This window comes from Papio anubis, chromosome 2, assembly GCF_008728515.1.
Source record: "Papio anubis isolate 15944 chromosome 2, Panubis1.0, whole genome shotgun sequence".
Classification (NCBI taxonomy): domain Eukaryota; kingdom Metazoa; phylum Chordata; class Mammalia; order Primates; family Cercopithecidae; genus Papio; species Papio anubis.
The window spans coordinates 49,129,543-49,148,925 of record NC_044977.1 but is presented as its reverse complement, the minus strand read 5'-3'; the positions used below and the strand labels follow the sequence as shown (position 1 = coordinate 49,148,925).

Genomic DNA, 19,383 nt, shown 5'->3' with positions numbered 1-19,383 from the left:
TGTTATTGGAAGGTATATTCCTATCTCAGAGAGCCAAGTTTCCTAGCTGCTTAGAGTGGCCACAGAAGAGATCCATTGACACCTGACTTTTTGCTGACTCATTGGTTATGTAAGCCTTGTAAATACAACTCTCCATATACTCCATTAGGTTACTGGCAGGTGCCCTCCTCCCTGTTTACTGACCTTTTCCTCTCAGCATCCTTCTGTTCCTTCTGTAAGCCTTTTTGGTAAGATGATCATAACCTTTCAACCAAGTCAATTCTAAGAAGCAGTGAATAGATAAATACTTTTCATTTTTCTCCTTTTGAATTGCTACTTTCTTTAACTCTGTTTTCATCTCAATTATGATAAAATTCCGAATTCTCTATTTTCCTGGCATGTGAAACCTACTATAATAGTGCTTTTCCTCATTTATGGCCTAATTAAAGTAGCAACCTCCTTTTCTATCTTTGAGGACTCAGTTCAAATGTGTTCTTGTTAAAAGAAGCTTTCTGTGACCTCCCAGACTAAAACAGATTTTTCTCCCCTACACTATCCTTTTCTCACAACATTCTGTTCTTTTTCTTTTTAGCACTTTACACAGTTTATATTGTTTGGTTACTGTTTTTTCTGTCTCTACCACTTTTCCCCACTCAGCCATAAACCTCATGAAAGCAGAGACTGTTTTGTTCATCATTTCATACCCAGCATTTAGCAAAAGGGCAGGCTGAGAGTTGAAGAAAGGCAGATAAGTAGGCAATATTGCAAATGCACTATGGTGAGAAAAAAATAGGATAAGCACTGGGCACTGAAACAAGGCCAGTGTGACTAGAGTGGGGTAGGATAAGTGGGAGAGGAAGCATACTGTAAAACAAAGATCTAGGCCAGGCATGGTGGCTCACGCCTGTAATCCCAGCACTTTGGGAGGCTGAGGCGGGAGGATCACCTGAGATTGGGAGTTCGAGACCAACCTGACCAAAATGGAGAAACCACGTCTCTACTAAAAAATACAAATATTTTGTATTTGTATCTAGAGAGGTAGATCCAGGGCCTAACCATGTAGGACTTTATAGACTGTTCAGATTCTTGTTCATTCTAAAATCATAGGAAGCTACTAAAAGAATTTAAGTATTCAGTGATTTAGGCCTTTTAAAAAAATACTTTCTTCAGCTTAAATGAGAACCTAAGTGAATGCAGGTAGATCAATCAGGATGAGTGGCCCAGGAGAGAGATGATAAGAGTTCATCATAAGGTGATGGCAGTAGAGGTAGATGGAGAGTATTGTGTATTATAATGGAAATTTGGAAAGTAAAATTGACCTTATTGTTGGATCAGATATAGGTAGAAGGCAGAAGATGTCAAGAATGGCTCCTAGGCTTTGATTTGGTTTGGTTTTTGCTTGTGTAGTTTGATGGATAGATGCTTTTCCTGAGATATGGAACAGTGTAAGAAGATCTGGTTTAGAAGAAGATTATGATGTTTGGTTTTGGACATACAGATTTTGATATAGTCAAGTAGCCTTTTGGATCTATAAGTCTAAATTCCAAAGGAGATTGTACTATTCTTATCATTGGGAAACCTTCAGTGATATCCTTGACATAAAATTTAGAACAGTAGTTTAGATAAACTACCTCAGCAGCCCATTTCTCACTACAGCCCTCTCCTGTGCCATTATTTTACAGCCTCGCCAGCCGTTCAGTTATCATGAAGGTGCTATTACATTTTCTTCTTCTGGACTGTTCTGCATACTAGGCTGTTAACCCGAAATGCTTTTCCTTACCCTTTCTCTATCAGGTACTAATTTCTTCAAGGCTCATTTTTATTGTTACCTCCTCCAATGAGCCTTATCTGCCCCCTTCCCGTCTTTTTATTTATTTATTTATTTAATTTTTAAGTTTATTTTAGAGATAGGGTCTCACTCTGTTGCGCAGGCTAGAGTGCCGTAGCATGATCATAGTTCAGTGCAGCCTTAGACTCCTGGGCTCAAGTGATTCTCTCACCTTAGCCTCCTGAGTAGCTGGGACTACAGACTCACCCCACCAACCTGGCTAATTTTTTTCTTTTTTGTAAAGACACAATCTTGCTATGCTAACCGGGCTGGTCTTAAACTCCTGTCCTCAAGCTAATCCTTCTGTGTCTGCCTTCCAAAGTGCTGGGATTACAGGTGTGAGCCACTGCGCCCAGCCAACCCCTATCTCTTCTTTTAATACATGCTTCCCTCCTGTGTTCAAAGAGTACTTTGCTGTCATATCTATGTTATTTATTTAATTGGACCTGCATTTCAGTTGATCATTTCCATGTTTCACCAACTAGATTGTGTGTTCCTTGAGAGCAGGGATTCCACCTTTATTCAGTGTTTTACATAAAGAAAAGATAATTGCAAAATGAATTAAATTGTAAAGCCTCAGTCTTTTTCACAACGTGTATCCATAATCTCATAGCACCGTAATGTGCTTTCCCCATCTATCTGCTCCTAATTTTCTCTAAGCTATCCTGTCCCCGCAGATACCTAGATACAAAGCAGAAAATGTTTTTCCTTTCATATGCAGAATTCCTGAATCTGTCCCTTTTATCATATACGTTCCTACTTTTACTTTATTTGTAATTTATCAGTAAAACTGAAATCTTTCCATTGCTCATCACATGTGAAAGAATTGGCTAAGGCAGGAAAGGACATCCACAACTCATCTTGTTCTCTGTGTCTCCTCTTTTCCTATTCTTCTGGAGTAAGTCCAGAATCCATGTAGTATTTTTCAGTGAGGTCGTTGTTGGCATTTAAAATCAGGTAATTGTTGCCGGGCGCAGTGGCTCAAGCCTGTAATAGCAGCACTTTGGGAGGCTGAGACGGGCGGATCACGAGGTCAGGAGATCGAGACCATCCTGGTTAACACGGTGAAACCCCGTCTCTACTAAAAAAAATACCAAAAAAAACTAGCCGGGCGAGGTGGTGGGCGCCTGTAGTCCCAGCTACTCGGGAGGCTGAGGCAGGAGAATGGCGTAAACCCTGGAGGCGGAGCTTGCAGTGAGCTGAGATCTGGCCACTGCACTCCAGCCTGGGCGACAGAGCAAGACTCCGTCTCAAAAAAATAAAATAAAATAAAATAAAATCAGGTAATTGTTGAGACTATATTGCAGGAGAAATGCCCCCAGGCATTTCCTAGTGCAACCTGGAGGGATGGTACTGCCCGTAGTCTCTCCCATTCTCCCCGACTCCTGCATCAACAGAGTATAGAAATGCATAAACAAAGTATGAAGATTGGATCCTTGCCATTTAAGTAATTCCCTCACAGAGGCTTAAGCATTCCACTTGCCTTTTTGGAAGTCTTTGAATAGCTGAATGTTCTTATTATCTCACTTAAGACTGGTATGCATTGATTCTCAGTCTTTTGGAGTCCAAGTTTTATTGATTTATTAGCCCTTTTAGGAGTTACAGATACCTCTATTTAAAAACCTGGAACAACTAGACAAGCCTCTGAAGTCCATACCATTTACATATTTAAGCAACTTTTTACAATTTGTCATAGATATCCTTAATTTATTTCCAGGATCTTTAAAAATTAATGACATTCTTAAGATATTAGAGACAATATATACAGCAGGCATTTACACCAAGTTTATCAGTGTATCTGCTTTATTCTGTTGTACAAAAAGCAACTGTGTTCTCAAAATTAAGTACAGATTTTAGGAAAGATAACACCCTGGAGTATCCCTTGCCGAAGATTTTATATTTTTTAATGGACAGAAACTTGATCTGTTGAGATTTTATCAGGAGTGTAAGAATAACCTGTCATGTCTGTTTAAATAAATTTCTCTTAAAATAATTTTTATTCAGGGGAGTAATAGACACTGGGGACTCCAAAAGGAAGGAGGGCAGATGGTGGGGGGACAGTGGGGGGTTGAAAATTACCTGTTGGGCACAGTGTTCACTATTCAGGTGATAGGTATACTAAAAGCCCAGAGCTCACCTCTGCACAATATATCCATGTAACAACACTGCATTTGTATCCCCTAAATCTATGAAAAACAAAATAAAGAATTAAAAACCTATTAACATGTAGAAAAATAATTTGTATTCAGTTACAGGTAACCAAGTAATGCTAGAACTACAATCTCTCAAAGATGAGACATGGGTGTACTATACAATAGAGAGCTCACAATTTGAAATTAAAGGCTTGAGTTAGCCTCTGAGCCAGATTTTTCATGTAGAAAATTAGAATAGTGCCTGCCTCACTGGATTAATGAGATAATATGGTTAGGTGCCAAACATGCCCAGCTAATTTTGCGATTTCCCAAAAATGGCATTTAAGGGATTTCTCAGATATCAGATCATGTAAATAACAATCTGATGTATTTATTTCCCTTTCCAAAAACGAAATGTCATTCTTGAAAAATCTTAAGTGGGGTTACTGGATTTTTGTGAATTTGGCCTATCTTCTAGATTTGGAAGTGGCTATGCTGTTTCTTTATCAAGTTAAATTCATCTGTGCTTGTTCCAGGAACAGATCATAAGCAATTTAGGGGAGAAATGGCATCTCTAGTATTGGGAAGATATTTAAATGAAATCCTCAAGGACAAGGATAGTACTATTATTTTCCATATCAGAGTTGCTAATTACAGTGTTCTAGTCATTGGTCATTTTTCCAGTAGGTAGAAACCTCTATCGTGTGTATGTGTGTGTATACACAAACACATACATATACACATATATGTGGGGTTTTGTTAGGTAAAGATTTGCTGTTTACTTAGGTCTCAGAATAACATCTCAGTATATTTAAGGCAGTGTCATTTTGGTCTTATCTCAAAGCTTTGGACTAATACAAACATAGAATTCTTCAAAGAAATATTTACGGAAAAACCTAAACAGTACTCTATAACTTAATATTAGTAGCTACTTTGGGGGACTTCTAGGTTTCAGGCATTTACTAAGGAATTTATGTGTGTTTTCTCAGTTCAATCCTGCAAGAGGGGTATTACTATCCTCCGTTTAAAAAATGAGAAAGTGAACTCACTAGTTAAATTGCCAGGATAAGTAGGTTTTAGAACTAGGCTTCAAGTTCCAGCTGTGCTTAACTCTAATACTTACACTCTTTCCACTCTGCTGTCTTGCCTCTCTAAAGTCACTACTGCTAATTTCATCATTTACCTCCTTTGCCATTTCCTTAAAATAATCTTAGTTTGCCTTTTAAGGAAAATAATGGAATGCTAATATGAAAGGCACTGGAAAGGTATTGATAGTCTCATCAAAGCAGAGGTAGATCTAGAAAAATACAGTTTACAGCAGTACTTGAGGAAATGTAATGTGAATCTAACTATTCATTTAACAGATGTTTAGTTAAAATCTGTGTACTAGACACTAGGGAAAGCAAGTTAAAAAAAGACAAATCTAGTCTTGGAATACTCATAGACCAGTGGTGTACAAGGTAGAATGGAAAAAAAGGAGACCGTTTAGATAATACTCTGATCACCTATGGTTGGCATGAAGAGGATTGGCATGCAGTGTTATAAAAGCAAAAACAGTAGAACTTAGAAGCTGCTTTAAAACTTTGGCAAGGGCCGGGCATGGTGGCTCATGCCTGTAATCCCAGCACTTTGGGAGGCCAAGGCGGGCAGATCACCCAAGGTCCAGAGTTCAAGACCAGCCTGACCAACGTGGAGAAACCCGTCTCTACTAAAAATACAAAATTAGCCGGGCGTGGTGGCACATGCCTGTAATCCCAGCTACTCAGGAGTCTGAGGCAGGATAATCGGTTGAACCCGGGAGGTGGAGGTTGCAGTGAGCCGAGATCGCGCCATTGCACTCCAGTCTGGGCGACAAGAGCGAAACTCTGTCTCAAAAAAAAAAAAAAAAGAAAGAAAAAGAAAAACTTTGGCAAGAAGGGGAAAAGATCAGAAAGATGCTTTTACTCTTCATTACTGGAAAAAGGATGAAAACAGGTTTATAAAGATACAGGTATTTTTGAAAGAGAGGTGAGGACATTGAATGCTTAGTTTGAGACAGATTTTGATTTGTCAGGGGAAACACAGAAGGATATTCATGTAGAAATAGCCATTAGGCGATTGAGAATTTAAACCTAGAGACAGAGAGAGTCATCTATGTAGCACAGAGTCTGAAGCTTAGAGAGGGTATCACAGTTAAATCCACAGAACTGCTATATCCAGCAGGCACTGTAGGCTCAGGGAGGCAGGGGGCTGGGCTCTTTAAGGGCCTAGAGAAACCCTATTATCTAAAATATAAACAGGAGAAGTTTAAAATCTTAATAAATATTTAATGACAGTTGCAAAATGCAACTGTCAGTTTTAATTGTTATATTTAACATTATTCGAGTATTTCATTTGAAAACAATTTGTAGTTTATATTTTACTTCTTCATGCTAAATATCAAGAATAAAGTTATATGTAGCCAGACATGGTGGCATGGGTCTGTAGTCCCAGCTACTCTGGAGGCTGATGTGGGAGACTTGCTTGAGGCCAAGAGTTTGAAGCTGCAGTGCACAATGATCACGCCCATGAATAGCCACTGCACTTGAGCCTTGGCATCCATAGCAAGACCCTATCTCTAAAAATAAGGTAGTTGTTTCCAGATAATTTGTCAGATAATTTGACAGCAGGCCCATGTTCCTGGCAGAGCAGAGGATCAGGATGGCAGCCAGTGCAAAATAACAGAAAAACTTAAGTTTTCAGTTAAAAATTATATTTAATATGAGGACATTTTATATGTTTTATATGTGCACGGAACCTCCAAAAGTAGCAACACCTAGGGCTTTTCTGGCCTCTCCCTTTCTCATTTCTTTATTTTTACTTTATTTATTTATTTTTTTAATTTTTTTTTTTTTTTTTTTTTTTTTTTTGAGACAAAGTCTCATTCTGTTGCCCAGGCTGGAGTGCGGTGGTACGATCTCAGCTCACTACACCCTCCATCTCCCAGGTTCAAGTGATCCTCCTGCGTCAGCCTCCCAAGTAGCTGGGATTACAGGTGTGCACCACCATGCCCTGCTAATTTTTGTAATTTTAGTAAAGATGGGGTTTTACCGTGTTGGCCAGGCTGGTCTCGAACTCCTGACGTCAAGTGATCCACTCATCTCGGCCTCCCAAAGTTCTGAGATTACAGACGTGAGCCACCGCACCTGGTCCCCTCTTCCTCATTTCTATTGGCAATGTGTTCTAGTCGCTTATGGTTATTATAGCTTCCTACCTGGCCTCATACCCAGCAACCTGTGTACTCCATTTCATTTACTCATGGATACCAGAGTAAGCTTCTAAGTACATAGCTCTGGTAATGTTAGTTCCCTAATGAAAAAAAAAAAAAAAATTGACTATTTATCAGTCTTTATAAACTCCTAGCAAGTTAGATAGTAAAGGAAGGTTATTTAAATTAAAATAAATTCAAACCGTGAGTATTACTATACTTTCCCTAAATATTGACCGAACTATATTATTTTACTGCTTTATAAAATATGTAGAATTTTTCTGCCCTCTTGGAAATGACCCTTTTTATAAGTCTGTCAGAATTCCATTTTGAGGTGCAGCAAAAATACCATCTGCTTTATAAAACTTCTTAGTCACCCCATCTCAAACCAGGTATTTCTTTTTTCTGAATCCCCATAGATGTTTGGAAAATGCCATAAATATTATAATATACACATTTTACATATTAAAACAAATTATTTGACCTTCTCTCTCCACCTCCCATCATATATGCTGCTTTTGAACAGTGCTGTATCACTACCATCATCATATCTCCTATAGCACCTTGCTTCATACTTTGCATGTACATAGTTAACACATTTTAGGAAGAAGGATGCAATCATATATGTGGGATTCCCATTCAGAGTCTAACATTTTTTTTTTTTTTTTTTAGACAGAGTCTTGCTCTATCACCTAGGCTGGAGTGCAGTGGCGCCATCAGCTCACTGCAACCTCCACCCCCCGGTTCAAGCAATTCTCGTGCCTCAGTCTCCCAAGTAGCTCAGGTTATAGACGTGCACCACCATGCCTCGCTAATTTTTGTATTTTTAGTAGAGACAGGGTTTCACCATGTTGGCCAGGCTAGTCTCAAACTCCTGACCTCAAATAATTCACCCACCTCAGCCTCCAAAGTGCTGGTATTACAGGCATGAGCCACCACACCTGGCCCAGAGTCTAACTTTGTAAAAATCATCAATGCCTCCCTATTCTGCTGCTCAAGTGGTAGTGGTTATGACTTATGACAAGCGATGTAATGAATAGCAAGGACTCTGAAGCCTAGTCCTCTGAGTTCAAATCCTGACTCTGCTGCTTATTGGCTATGTGACCTTGGACAAGTCACCTAACTTCTCCTGATTCAATTTCTTCAGCTATAAAATGGAGATTAAAATAGTATGTATCTCCGAGGTTTGTTTTGAGGATTAACCAAGTTAATGTAAGCAAAGCATTTAGATTTGTACCAGGTTCATAGTAAGCACTCAGTTACTATTACTTTGCTACTATCATCATCATGTTTACACGTAAACCAGATTGAGACTTCCACTTTCATATCTCAGAAAATGTCTGTCTATCTAAGGAGTAGAAATATTCATGTAGTTCACAGAAAAATAATTTTGGGCATTTAACACATGTTTTGAATAAAACAAGAGGAGAATACTAAAGTATATTAGGGCAATTCATGCAAGACTATAAATGAACTCTAAGCTTTTTAAAAAATTATAAAATGTCTGATTTTAATGTGTGAAGATAAGGTACTTTGGGAAGGTTTTAAAAGTCAATCTCTGATGCAGTAAGATCCTGTTATAACACAGATGAAGAAGTTATAAATAAGCTTGTTAAGATTTCTTGGTGATACAATAAATGGAAACACTTCAGATTCTAATGAAAGAGTGGAACATAGCACACCCAAAAAATACTCTGAATCAATAAGAGAATAGGAAATTGTATTCATTCAACAAATATTTGAATAGCTGCTAAGTGCCATGCACAGTTTTAGTTGTTAGAGAAACAAAAGTGGACAAAACACAAAAATATCTACTTTCATGAGCCTTATATTCTAGTTTTTTACGAAATGTAAAAATGTATGTCAAAAGGTAAAAAGTTCTATGTAGAAAAATGAAGTCAAGAAAGAAAACAGGAAGTTCATAGTGGAACCAAAATTTGCAATTTTAAATAAGGCAGGCCAGGCGTGGTGGCTCATGCCTGTAATCCCAGCACTTTGGGAGGCCGAGGCGGGCAGATCACAAGGTCGGGAGTTCAAGACCAGCCTGGCCAATATGGTGAAACCCATCTCTACTAAAAATACAAAAATTAGCCAGGCGTGGTGGTGCGCACCTGTAGTCCCAGCTACTCGGAAGGCTAAGGCAGAAGAATCACTTAAACCCTGGAGGCGGAGGTTGCAGCGAGCCGAGGTCACGCCACTGCACTCCAGCCTGGATGACAGAGCAAGACTCCGTCAATAAATAAATAAATAAGGCAGTCAGAGAAGTTCTCCCTGCTAAGGTGACATAGAAACAAAGACTTAAAGGAGGTTACGGCGCAAGCCGTGCAGTTGTCTGAGGGAAGAGCACTCCAGAAAGAAGGAACACTCACTGAGTGAAAAGCCCTGACGTGGGTACCTGTCTCTCATGTTCCAGGAACAACAGGGGAGGCCATTGTAGCTGGTGGCAGTGGAGTAAAGGGATGACTAGTAAGAGATGAAGTCAGGGAGGTTATGGGATGTAGTGGTGCAGGTGTAGATCATGGCCATTGTAAGAACTTTGGCTTTTACCCTGACTAAGATAGAGAGCCACTGGAAAGTCACAGGTATAAAAAGAGTGTTGTGATCTGACTTAACTTTTTAAAACAACTACTCTGGCTGCTCTGCAGATAATTATAAAAATATTATTGCAGTTATAGGAGACTGTTGCATTGCTGGGACAACATGGTATATACATAGTGGGTAATAACACAGACTCTGTAGCTAGACTATCTGGGTTCAAACATTGAGTCTGGCACTTCTTTAATTTGTGATCTCGAACAACTTAAATTCCCTATGATTTGGTTTTCTTAGCCATGAAATTAGGATAAATAATAATACCCATCCCATAGTGTTACTGTGCAGAATTAAACAATGAGGCCAGGCGCAGTGGCTCACGCCTGTAATCCTAGCACTTTGGGAGGCTGAGGCAAGTGGATCATGAGGTCAGGAGTTCAAGACCAGCCTGGCCAAGATGGTGAAACCTCGTCTCTACTAAAAATACAAAAAATAAGCCAGGCATGGTGGCCCTCACCTGTAATCCCAGCTACTCAGGAGGCTGAGGCAGAAGAATTGCTTGAACTCGGAGGGCGGAGGTTGCAGTGAGCCGAGATTATGCCACTGCACTCCAGCCTGGGTGACAGAGTGAGACTCCATCTCAAAAAAAAAAAAAAAAAAAAAAAAAAAAAAAAAAAAAAAAAAAACAGAACTAAACAATGTACATGCCAAGGATTTAGAACAGTGCTTAGCACATAGCAAGTATACTGTATGTATTAGCAACTATGATTATTAATGTTGTTAACTGGATATACAGTATATGAGAAAAAAAAAGAATTGGCCAGACATGGTGGCTCATGCCTGTAATCCCAGCACTTTGGGAGTCCAAGGCGGGTGGATCACTTGAGGCCAGGAGTTCGAGACCAGCCTGGCCAACATGGCAAAACCCCTCCTCCACTAAAAATTAGACAGGTGTGGTGGCACACGCCTATAATCCCAGCTATTTGGGAGGCTGAGGCACGAGAATCGCTTAAACCCAGGAGGCAGAGGTTGCAGTGAGCCAAGATCATGCTACTGCACCCCAGCCTGGGTGACAGCGAGACTCTGTCTCAAAAACAAATAAAAAATGAACTGACTGTTGAACATGCAAGTAGAGATACTAAGTAGGTAGTTGGATACATGAGTCTAGTATTAAAGGAAGTGCGGGCTAGTGGTGTACCTTTAGAATTCATCAGCCAATAAATTATTTTTAAGAGTAAGAAAAGTAATTAGGCCTAACATGGGATTAGGGGTATATCGTTCGAACAGCTCTTCCTTGGAGCCTCTACTCTTCACAAGCTTCCTAACAAGTCATGACAACCAGCTCAGGGAGAGCCAGATTATCATAGACCCTATTGAGCATTTTGGATTCCTTCATTACTTTAGAATTTCATCTTATCACAATTGCTTGAAATAAATAGAATTAAGCTAAGGCTAAGAAATACTTTGTTTTAATGACACTGTATCATTGAAGTATTTGTAGCAGGAATTAACTTGTAAAGGAGAACTTATTGATGGCAGTTCTGTAGTCACATTGGCTTTTCTGCACATGAATATTAATATGTATTTTTTTAATTCTCGGTAATAAAAGCACCTTTTTTGTTACCTTCTCCTTTTCCTGGTTAGCACATGCTCAGAAAATAGAAAATTTTTGACATTTTCCCACATTAACAGACTTCAGACTAATAATATATAATATACTTCATTCTAAAGTCTTGTAAGAATGATTCTTGAATATTATAGCCTTAGTCACTATTCTTTTTTTGGAGACCCTGTCACCCAGGCTGGAGTGCAGTGGCACAATCTCAGCTCACTGAAGCCTTGACCTCCCGGGCTCAAGGAATCTTCCCCCGACCTCAGCCTTCTGAGTAGCTGGAACTACAGACATGCATCACCACACCCGGCTAATTTTTTTTTTTTTTTTTTTTTTTTTTAAGAGACGAGGTTTCGCCGTGTTGCCCAGGCTAGTCTCGAACTCCTGAACACAAGTGATCTGCCCATCTCGGCCTTCCAAAGTGCTGGGATTACAGGCATGAGCCACCACACCCAGCCAATTTATTAATTTTTTTCTAGTTACAAATAGATATTTGGATTTTGAGTAATGAATGTACAGGCCAGGTTAAGTGATGGAAGAAGGTAATTAATTAGTTTACCATGTTTGGCATGCATCATCTGACTTAATACATCTTTAACATTTTTTCAAAAACATCTCTCTAGAAAGTGATAACCCTGTTGTATAGATGAGACAACTAAGATTGAAAGAGAACAAGTAGGTGACCCAAAACCACACAGCTTGTAAGGTGATAAAGCCAGGTTTGAACCTAGGTCTTTTTATTCTTGTCAGTGCCCTTTCCACCACATTGCCTTTACACGTGATTATTCTCAAAGCTGGGTGCTGTTGTGTTCTGACACTTTGATCTACTTAGAGAAAGTAGACAGAGCTAAGTAGCAAAGCTGAGTTAAATACTGTGCTCTAAATGGCACCACTCTGCCCTGATTAATCTGTATTTTGAGGTGTTGCTGTTTAGATTTTCTCTTGGGTTGTTTTCTGTCAACTAATTCAGATCAGTTAATAGATAAATTTAAGTCTGACAAACTCTCTCTTAATAGTAAAAGATACAATGCAGACAAAGCAGTATAGTCTGTTACAGCAACAGATCAGAATTCTGGCTTCTGACCATATCCTTAGCTTTTTAGCACATTGCTTTGCATATAATAAATAGTCAAAATATATTTAACTGACTGATTTTTACCTTTTTCTATACAAATTAATTACAAATTCTAACATGAGTTATGAATGTGCAGTATTTGCTACACTGATACTCTGGACTCTGACAGGAGAGTACAAAAGCCCCTCAGGATATGGTCAGAAAAAGACACCCTGTTGAGTAGCTGGGACTGCTGCTGCTTTCTTCATACTGCCTTGTAATAACTGGTGGTGGGAGGCAATCAAGTCATTTGTAAATCAGGGATAACAACATCTGTAATGTTTTTAAAATTGGAAGGTTAGCTAGCCAAGTGTATAGCCACGAGGCCAACTATATCTAGCATAGGTGACTATATTACTTTTATTGTAGTATTGAATTACATTATTCCTTTGGTTCAGACTCTTTACATATCTCTTGTTCATGCCTGAAATGTAGAAAGATCTTGGAAGGGAATATATTCTAGGATCTCTTAATATTTAAATTTTTTAAAAGAACCACTTTCATGATACAAAAACAGTGCTAGCAACTTACTCAGTGCCAGGTACTGTTCTAAGCCCTTTTATATTTGTTGACCCATTTCATCCTCATAATTGTCTTCTAAAGTGAGCATTAGCATTTTACAGTTTTAGAGTTGACAAATAGATGCAGAGGTTAACTTGTGTACATAACTTGCTAGTAGCAAAGCCAGATTTGAACCCAAGCCATTTATGCCAGAATCTATGCTTCACTACTATACTATATGGAGCCAGACTCAATAATCTTTATTTTTTGGATTTGTGCCTTTCCTTGAATGTTTAAGAAAAGCCTTCCTTATTTTCCAATGCTGCCTTTGAAAGGTTTTTAAATTTTGCCTTTTACATTTGGGATTTAATTGTCTATCTGGAGTGAGTTAGAAATCTAATTTTATGGCGGGCACAGTGGCTCACGCCTGTAATCCCAGCACTTTGGGAGGCGGGCGGATCACCTGGGGTCAGAAGTTCGAGACCAGCCTGGCCAACATGGTAGTAGAAACCCCGTTTCTACTAAAAATATGAAAAAATTAGCCGGGTGTGGTGGCACGCACCTGTAATCCCATCTACTCAGGAGACTGAGACAGGAGAATCACTTGAAGCCGGGAGGCAGAGGTTACAGTGAGCTGAGGTCACACCTCTGCACGCCAGCCTGGGCAACAAAAGCAAAACTCTGTCTCAAAAAAAAAAAAAAAAAAAAAAAAAGAGGAGAAATCTAATTTTATGTATGGACAGCCTAATAATATGCCAGCAAAGGCTGTTGAAAAAGGGAACCACTTTTCAGTTGGTGCCTTCATAACTCATAGCTAAGTGCTAAGTATTAATGCCTAGCGCACGGACTTCCCCTTTAAGGACTTTGTTCCTAACTCAGAGTATATCGCAGCTGTTCTCCTCCCCGTCCTGTGATTCTGTAATCCAATGTAACTTTCTCTTTCTTTCCTCCTTTGCTCTCCCTCTGCACCCCACTCTTCTTCGTCCTCTTCTCTGGTTTTTTCCTCTCTTCTTCCCTCTCTTTCTCTCCATCATTCTCCTCTCTTCCCCTCCCCTTATTTCCCATTTTCTCCCTCCTGTAAAAAAAAATTGTTTCTGCCAGAATTGGGAGGAGTTCCAGTAGTCCAGTGATTCATGGTTTCAGTGTTAGACTACCTTACTGCTGAAGCTATGGGTTAGTTTTTTTTAGAGGCTGAAGACCTTGGGTTCTATCAGCTATACTCTTGCAGGCATGTTGATGATTCTGAATAGGAGCCAGGACATACTATGGCTCCAAACAGCCCAAGTAGGACAGAAGTCAGATTATAGACAGCCTGGTTTATCTCTTCAGTTACTACATAAGGAAATAAAATCACATCTGAAATGTGTTCACTTGTAAACATGGGGATACATTCTGAGGAATGCAGTTAGGGAGTTTTGTCAAAGTGCGAACATCAATGAGTGTGCTTACATAAACCTAGATGGTATACGCCTAGGCTATGTGGTATAGCCTATTGCTTCTAGGTTACAAACCTGTACAGCAGGTTACTGTACTGAATACTGTAGGCAGTGTACCACAGTGGTGCTTGTGTATCTAAACATAACTAAACAGAAAAGGTACAGCAAAAATCTGGTATTATAGTCTTATGGAACCACTGTTGTATATGCAGTCCATCATTGACTGAAATGTCATAATGCAGCATGTGACTATACGTTGAAAGTTTAGTGTAGAGATTTTTTTTTTTCCCATTTTAGAGATATAATCAAATACAATCATGGCTCATTGCAAACTCTGCCTCCCAGGTTCAAGCTATCCTCCCACCTCAGCCTCCTGAGCAGCTCGGACTCCAGGCACGTGCCACCATGCCCAGCTAATTTTTAAATTTTTTGTAGATACGGGATTTCGCCATGTTACCCAGGCTGTTCTCAAACTCCTGGGCTCAAGCGATCCTCCCACCTTGGCCTCACAAAGTGCTGAGATTACAGGTGTGAGCCACTGTGCCTGGCCATAGTTACACTTCTTTAGTCTACAGATTGTATGTAAATATTCATATTAATATCAGAGAACCTAAGAGAGGGATAACTAGAGCATGCAGAAGCTTAGAGTCTTGGATCTAGTGACATTCTTATGTTTGCTTTCCTTTATATTGTGGTATATTTTGAGCTTAATTATTAAACATAAATACTCATCAAGGTCAAAGATCTGAAATTTCATTCAGAAAGAAAATGTAACAATTAGAACCTTGTACAACCTAGAAGACATTGGGCACTGAATAAAGTGGATTTCCAGGAGCTCTTGTTGCAACTCTTGGCACCTTGGTTATCTGGCACTCTGGCTGCTCCTCCCTTCTGCTGTGTCTGGCCATTCCACTGCTTGTTAGCATGCACCAAAAGATGAATTGGGCAGAAGGAAGAAGTGACACAAAACAGTTATTGTGCTAGTAACTATTCCGGATATTCTCTTTTATTAACTAGTGGAGCATAACGTTATTTTGTCATTAATTTCAGTATTAAGTTCTCTTTTGATTTTATTTAAATGCACAGTATTTCTCATTTGTTCATCTAGAAAGAAAGTAATGTTTTTATTCACATCAGTGGTAATATATTGAATTCGGTAATGAACTAAATGTGTTTTATGGCTCAGAGATCAGCATAGCTACTGCTCAGATGGCAAACGAGGTAATACATCCCAGATGAAAAAAAGAAGATGTTATCCCTAGGTTAATTATTGGCATTTCATAAATATTTCAAACTTCCTGCATTATTGTCATGAAAATATGAGGAAGAAGGTAACCTTGTATATAGTTCTTTCTAGCAAATTGTTACCTGGTACAGATTAATATGGGAACCAAGAAAAGGATTGTAATTTGGCACTTGTACTGGGGATTTTTATTACCCTAAGAAGGTTATTTTATTACTCATTACTCATTACTCTGTTACTGCTTAACAGAGAGCAGTTTTGTTTTGTTATTTTTAGAGACAGGGTCTCGCTCTGTCACTCAGACTGGAGTGCAGTGGTGCGATCATAGCTCACTGCAGCCTGGAACTACTGGGCTCAAGTGATCCTCCCACCTCAGCTTCCCTACTAGCTGGGACTACAGGTGTGTGCCACCATACCTGTCTAATTAAAAAAAAAAAAAAACTGGGTAGAGAGGGGGGTCTCACTGTGTTGCCCAGGATGGTCTTAAACTCTTGGCCTCAAGTGATCCTTCTCCTTTGGCCTCCCAAAGCGCTGGCAATATAGACATGAGCCACTGTGCCTGGCCAAGAACAGTTTCTAGAGCCTTCTTCTTTGGGCACTACTCAAATTTACCACCACAAGCCACACCCAGGGATGACCTACTAAAGGAATTTTTTCTCCTAAATTTGGGAAACTTGACCTCCCCAGATTTAACTAACTATGTTGAAGAGTGAACATTTATGCTTTTAAATCTGAGTATCTTGTCTTTTTCTTCAACTCCTTTGAATGATTCTCACCCACATGAAAGGGTTAAAGTATATGTGCTTTGGAGTCCCTTGCCTACAAAAACCTTTTACTGAATAAAAGTCACAAAATTTGGGCTCCAAAAGACCTGACCTTTGTCCCTGACTTGTTAACTTAGCTCTTACTGTTCCTGTCCCTGAGTTTTCAAGTTTTCTTGCTCAGGGTTATCACCTTTGATTTGGTAACATTCATCTTTGCCACCTTCAGCAGTACCTTCCCATCTTGCCTCCAACCATCTCCAGCTGCCACTTAAGTGCCCTTAGAATATATAGAATGATCCATCACCCTTGACATGATTTGGATAAAAATCATTGTGATAAAAATTGCATTTTTATATCTAGCCAGTAACATACCTATTCTTGCCAACATTTTTAGGTGACCATAATCTATAAGTGTGGATCAGAATTACAGAGATGTCTGAACACCAAAAGGGTTTTCATATGATTATATTGGAATGGAGATACAACTTGTTTTACATAGATGTTCTTCTGAATAAAAATTATGTGTAAAGAAAGTGAATTACTTCATACTTTAAACCCACTAAGGGAGTGTTATTGTGTGAAGAAACACTGAAAAATCCTCTAGCAAAGGAAGAATCTGCCAGCTTATATCTTATGCAGATCTTTTTTCATATATCTGTTTTGCTTAAAGTATACTTGTATGAGGACATTATATAAGAGGGAGACAGGGCTTGCATAGGACAAGGGGGAATTATAGGTCCGTTTATCTACTGAGATTTGAGAGTAGATACATTTACAATACATTTTGGCCCATTGATTTTGGAGACGTAGTCCTCTTGGGCTTCTAACATCTACTTCTTGTTTTTACACTAGATCGAACGGTTGGAAGTAAGCAGCCTTGCCCAAACGTCCAGTGCAGTGGCCTCCAGTACCGATGGCAGCATCCACACAGACTCCGTGGATGGAACACCAGACCCTCAGCGCACAAAGGCTGCCATTGCTCACCTGCAGCAGAAGATCCTGAAGCTCACAGAACAAATCAAGATTGCACAAACAGCCCGGGACGACAACGTTGCTGAATACTTGAAGCTTGCCAACAGCGCAGACAAACAGCAGGCTGCCCGCATCAAGCAGGTCTTTGAGAAGAAGAACCAGAAATCGGCCCAAACTATCCTCCAGCTGCAAAAGAAACTTGAGCACTACCACAGGAAGCTCAGAGAGGTGGAGCAGAATGGGATCCCCCGGCAGCCAAAGGATGTCTTCAGGGACATGCACCAGGGTCTGAAGGATGTGGGAGCAAAGGTGACTGGCTTCAGTGAAGGTGTGGTGGATAGTGTCAAAGGTGGGTTTTCCAGCTTCTCCCAAGCCACCCATTCAGCAGCAGGCGCTGTAGTCTCAAAGCCCAGAGAGATTGCCTCACTCATTCGGAACAAATTTGGCAGTGCAGACAACATCCCCAACCTGAAGGACTCTTTAGAGGAAGGGCAAGTGGATGATGCGGGGAAGGCTTTGGGAGTGATTTCGAACTTTCAGTCTAGCCCAAAATATGGTAGTGAAGAAGATTGTTCTAGTGCCACTTCAGGCTCAGTGGGAGCCAACAGCACCACAGGGGGCATCGCTGTAGGAGCATCCAGCTCCAAAACAAACACCCTGGACATGCAGAGCTCAGGATTTGATGCACTACTACATGAGATCCAGGAGATCCGGGAAACCCAGGCCAGACTAGAGGAATCCTTTGAGACTCTTAAGGAACATTATCAGAGGGACTATTCCTTAATAATGCAGACCTTACAGGAGGAGCGATATAGGTAAGTCACGTGGAATTAATATTGTGTAGGGTTCCCCTCCCTTTAGATATGGGGAAATGACTTTTTAAAGTCTTTGTCTTTCTCTAGAGTGTCCAGAGCACTTTTGATATGTCATAAGACATCCACATGAGTTCCTGATGAAGCATTGCTGTAACTCTCCAGTCTTTCACGCCAGTTTAGAACTTTAAAATGAAGTCCAAGCTTTCTAAAGTATTTCACCTATTTATTTATAATTAACAAAACTACACAATCATTGCAGCCTGTAACTGTACTACATTGAATTCAAAAGATCTGTAATTCTTAGAACTGTGAAGATATCAGCCAAGCAAAATGTAGTGACTTCTATAGGTATTTGGCCTTAAACACACTTATCTGAGTAACTTGGTATAGAAAGATTAGACTGGAAACAAATCCAAATAAGAATGTTATCTTTATTATGAATTGACAAGTGTTTGAATGAGAGTGGACTTAAACATGAAATGGTTCTACAGGAGTTAGAAAATTCTCAAAGGGTTAAATGCTTTGAATCATAGTCTCTGTTAAAGGTAGAAGCTGGTCTCGTTTTTGTGTTTCATATTACACGACATATTCTATTAGACCACTCTTGGCTATACTCTGAATATGTGTCCTTTCTCCTTGTTACCTTCACATGCAGAGAGAAATAATATTCTCGCCTGACCAACATGGAGAAACCCCATCTCTACTAAGAATACAAAATTATCCGATCATGGTGGTGCATGCCTGTAATCCCAGCTACTCGGGACACTGAGGCAGGAGAATCGCTTGAACCCCGGGAGGTGAAGGTTGCAGTGAGCCGAGATCTCACCATTGCACTCCAGCCTGGGCAACAAGAGCAAAACTCCGTCTCAAAAAAAATAAATAAAATAATCTATGGATAGATCCAAACTTTGTTAGCCAGAGACAGGCCACCTAGTGCTGCAAATTGAGGACTAGTCTTACAGGAGCTACAGGTCAAGTTAGGCCTTGAAGGACCTGGGTTCTGGCCCTGTCCCAATTATTAACTAGAGGAAATCCTCAGTATTTCTACTGTAATATCAGGAGTTGAACAGATAATCTTTTAATATCCCTTTCACCTTTTAAAAATAAGTGTTTTGGCCGGGCGCGGTGGCTCAAGCCTGTAATCCCAGCACTTTGGGAGGCCGAGACGGGCGGATCACGAGGTCAGGAGATCGAGACCATCCTGGCTAACACGGTGAAACCCCGTCTCT

The 19,383-nt window shown here is 39.9% G+C and overlaps 1 protein-coding gene across 15 annotated transcripts in view; it reads left to right on the top strand.

Annotated features, from left to right (window-relative positions):
• Positions 1-19,383, top strand: part of TMCC1 (transmembrane and coiled-coil domain family 1) — a 254,433-nt gene that overhangs the window by 211,781 nt on the left and 23,269 nt on the right. For all 15 annotated transcript variants that reach the window (XM_031663096.1, XM_031663097.1, XM_031663098.1 and 12 more), the window contains one exon: positions 17,220-18,154. In XM_031663096.1, the coding sequence (XP_031518956.1) occupies positions 17,220-18,154 (935 nt within the window). The remainder of the gene's footprint in view (positions 1-17,219; positions 18,155-19,383) is intronic.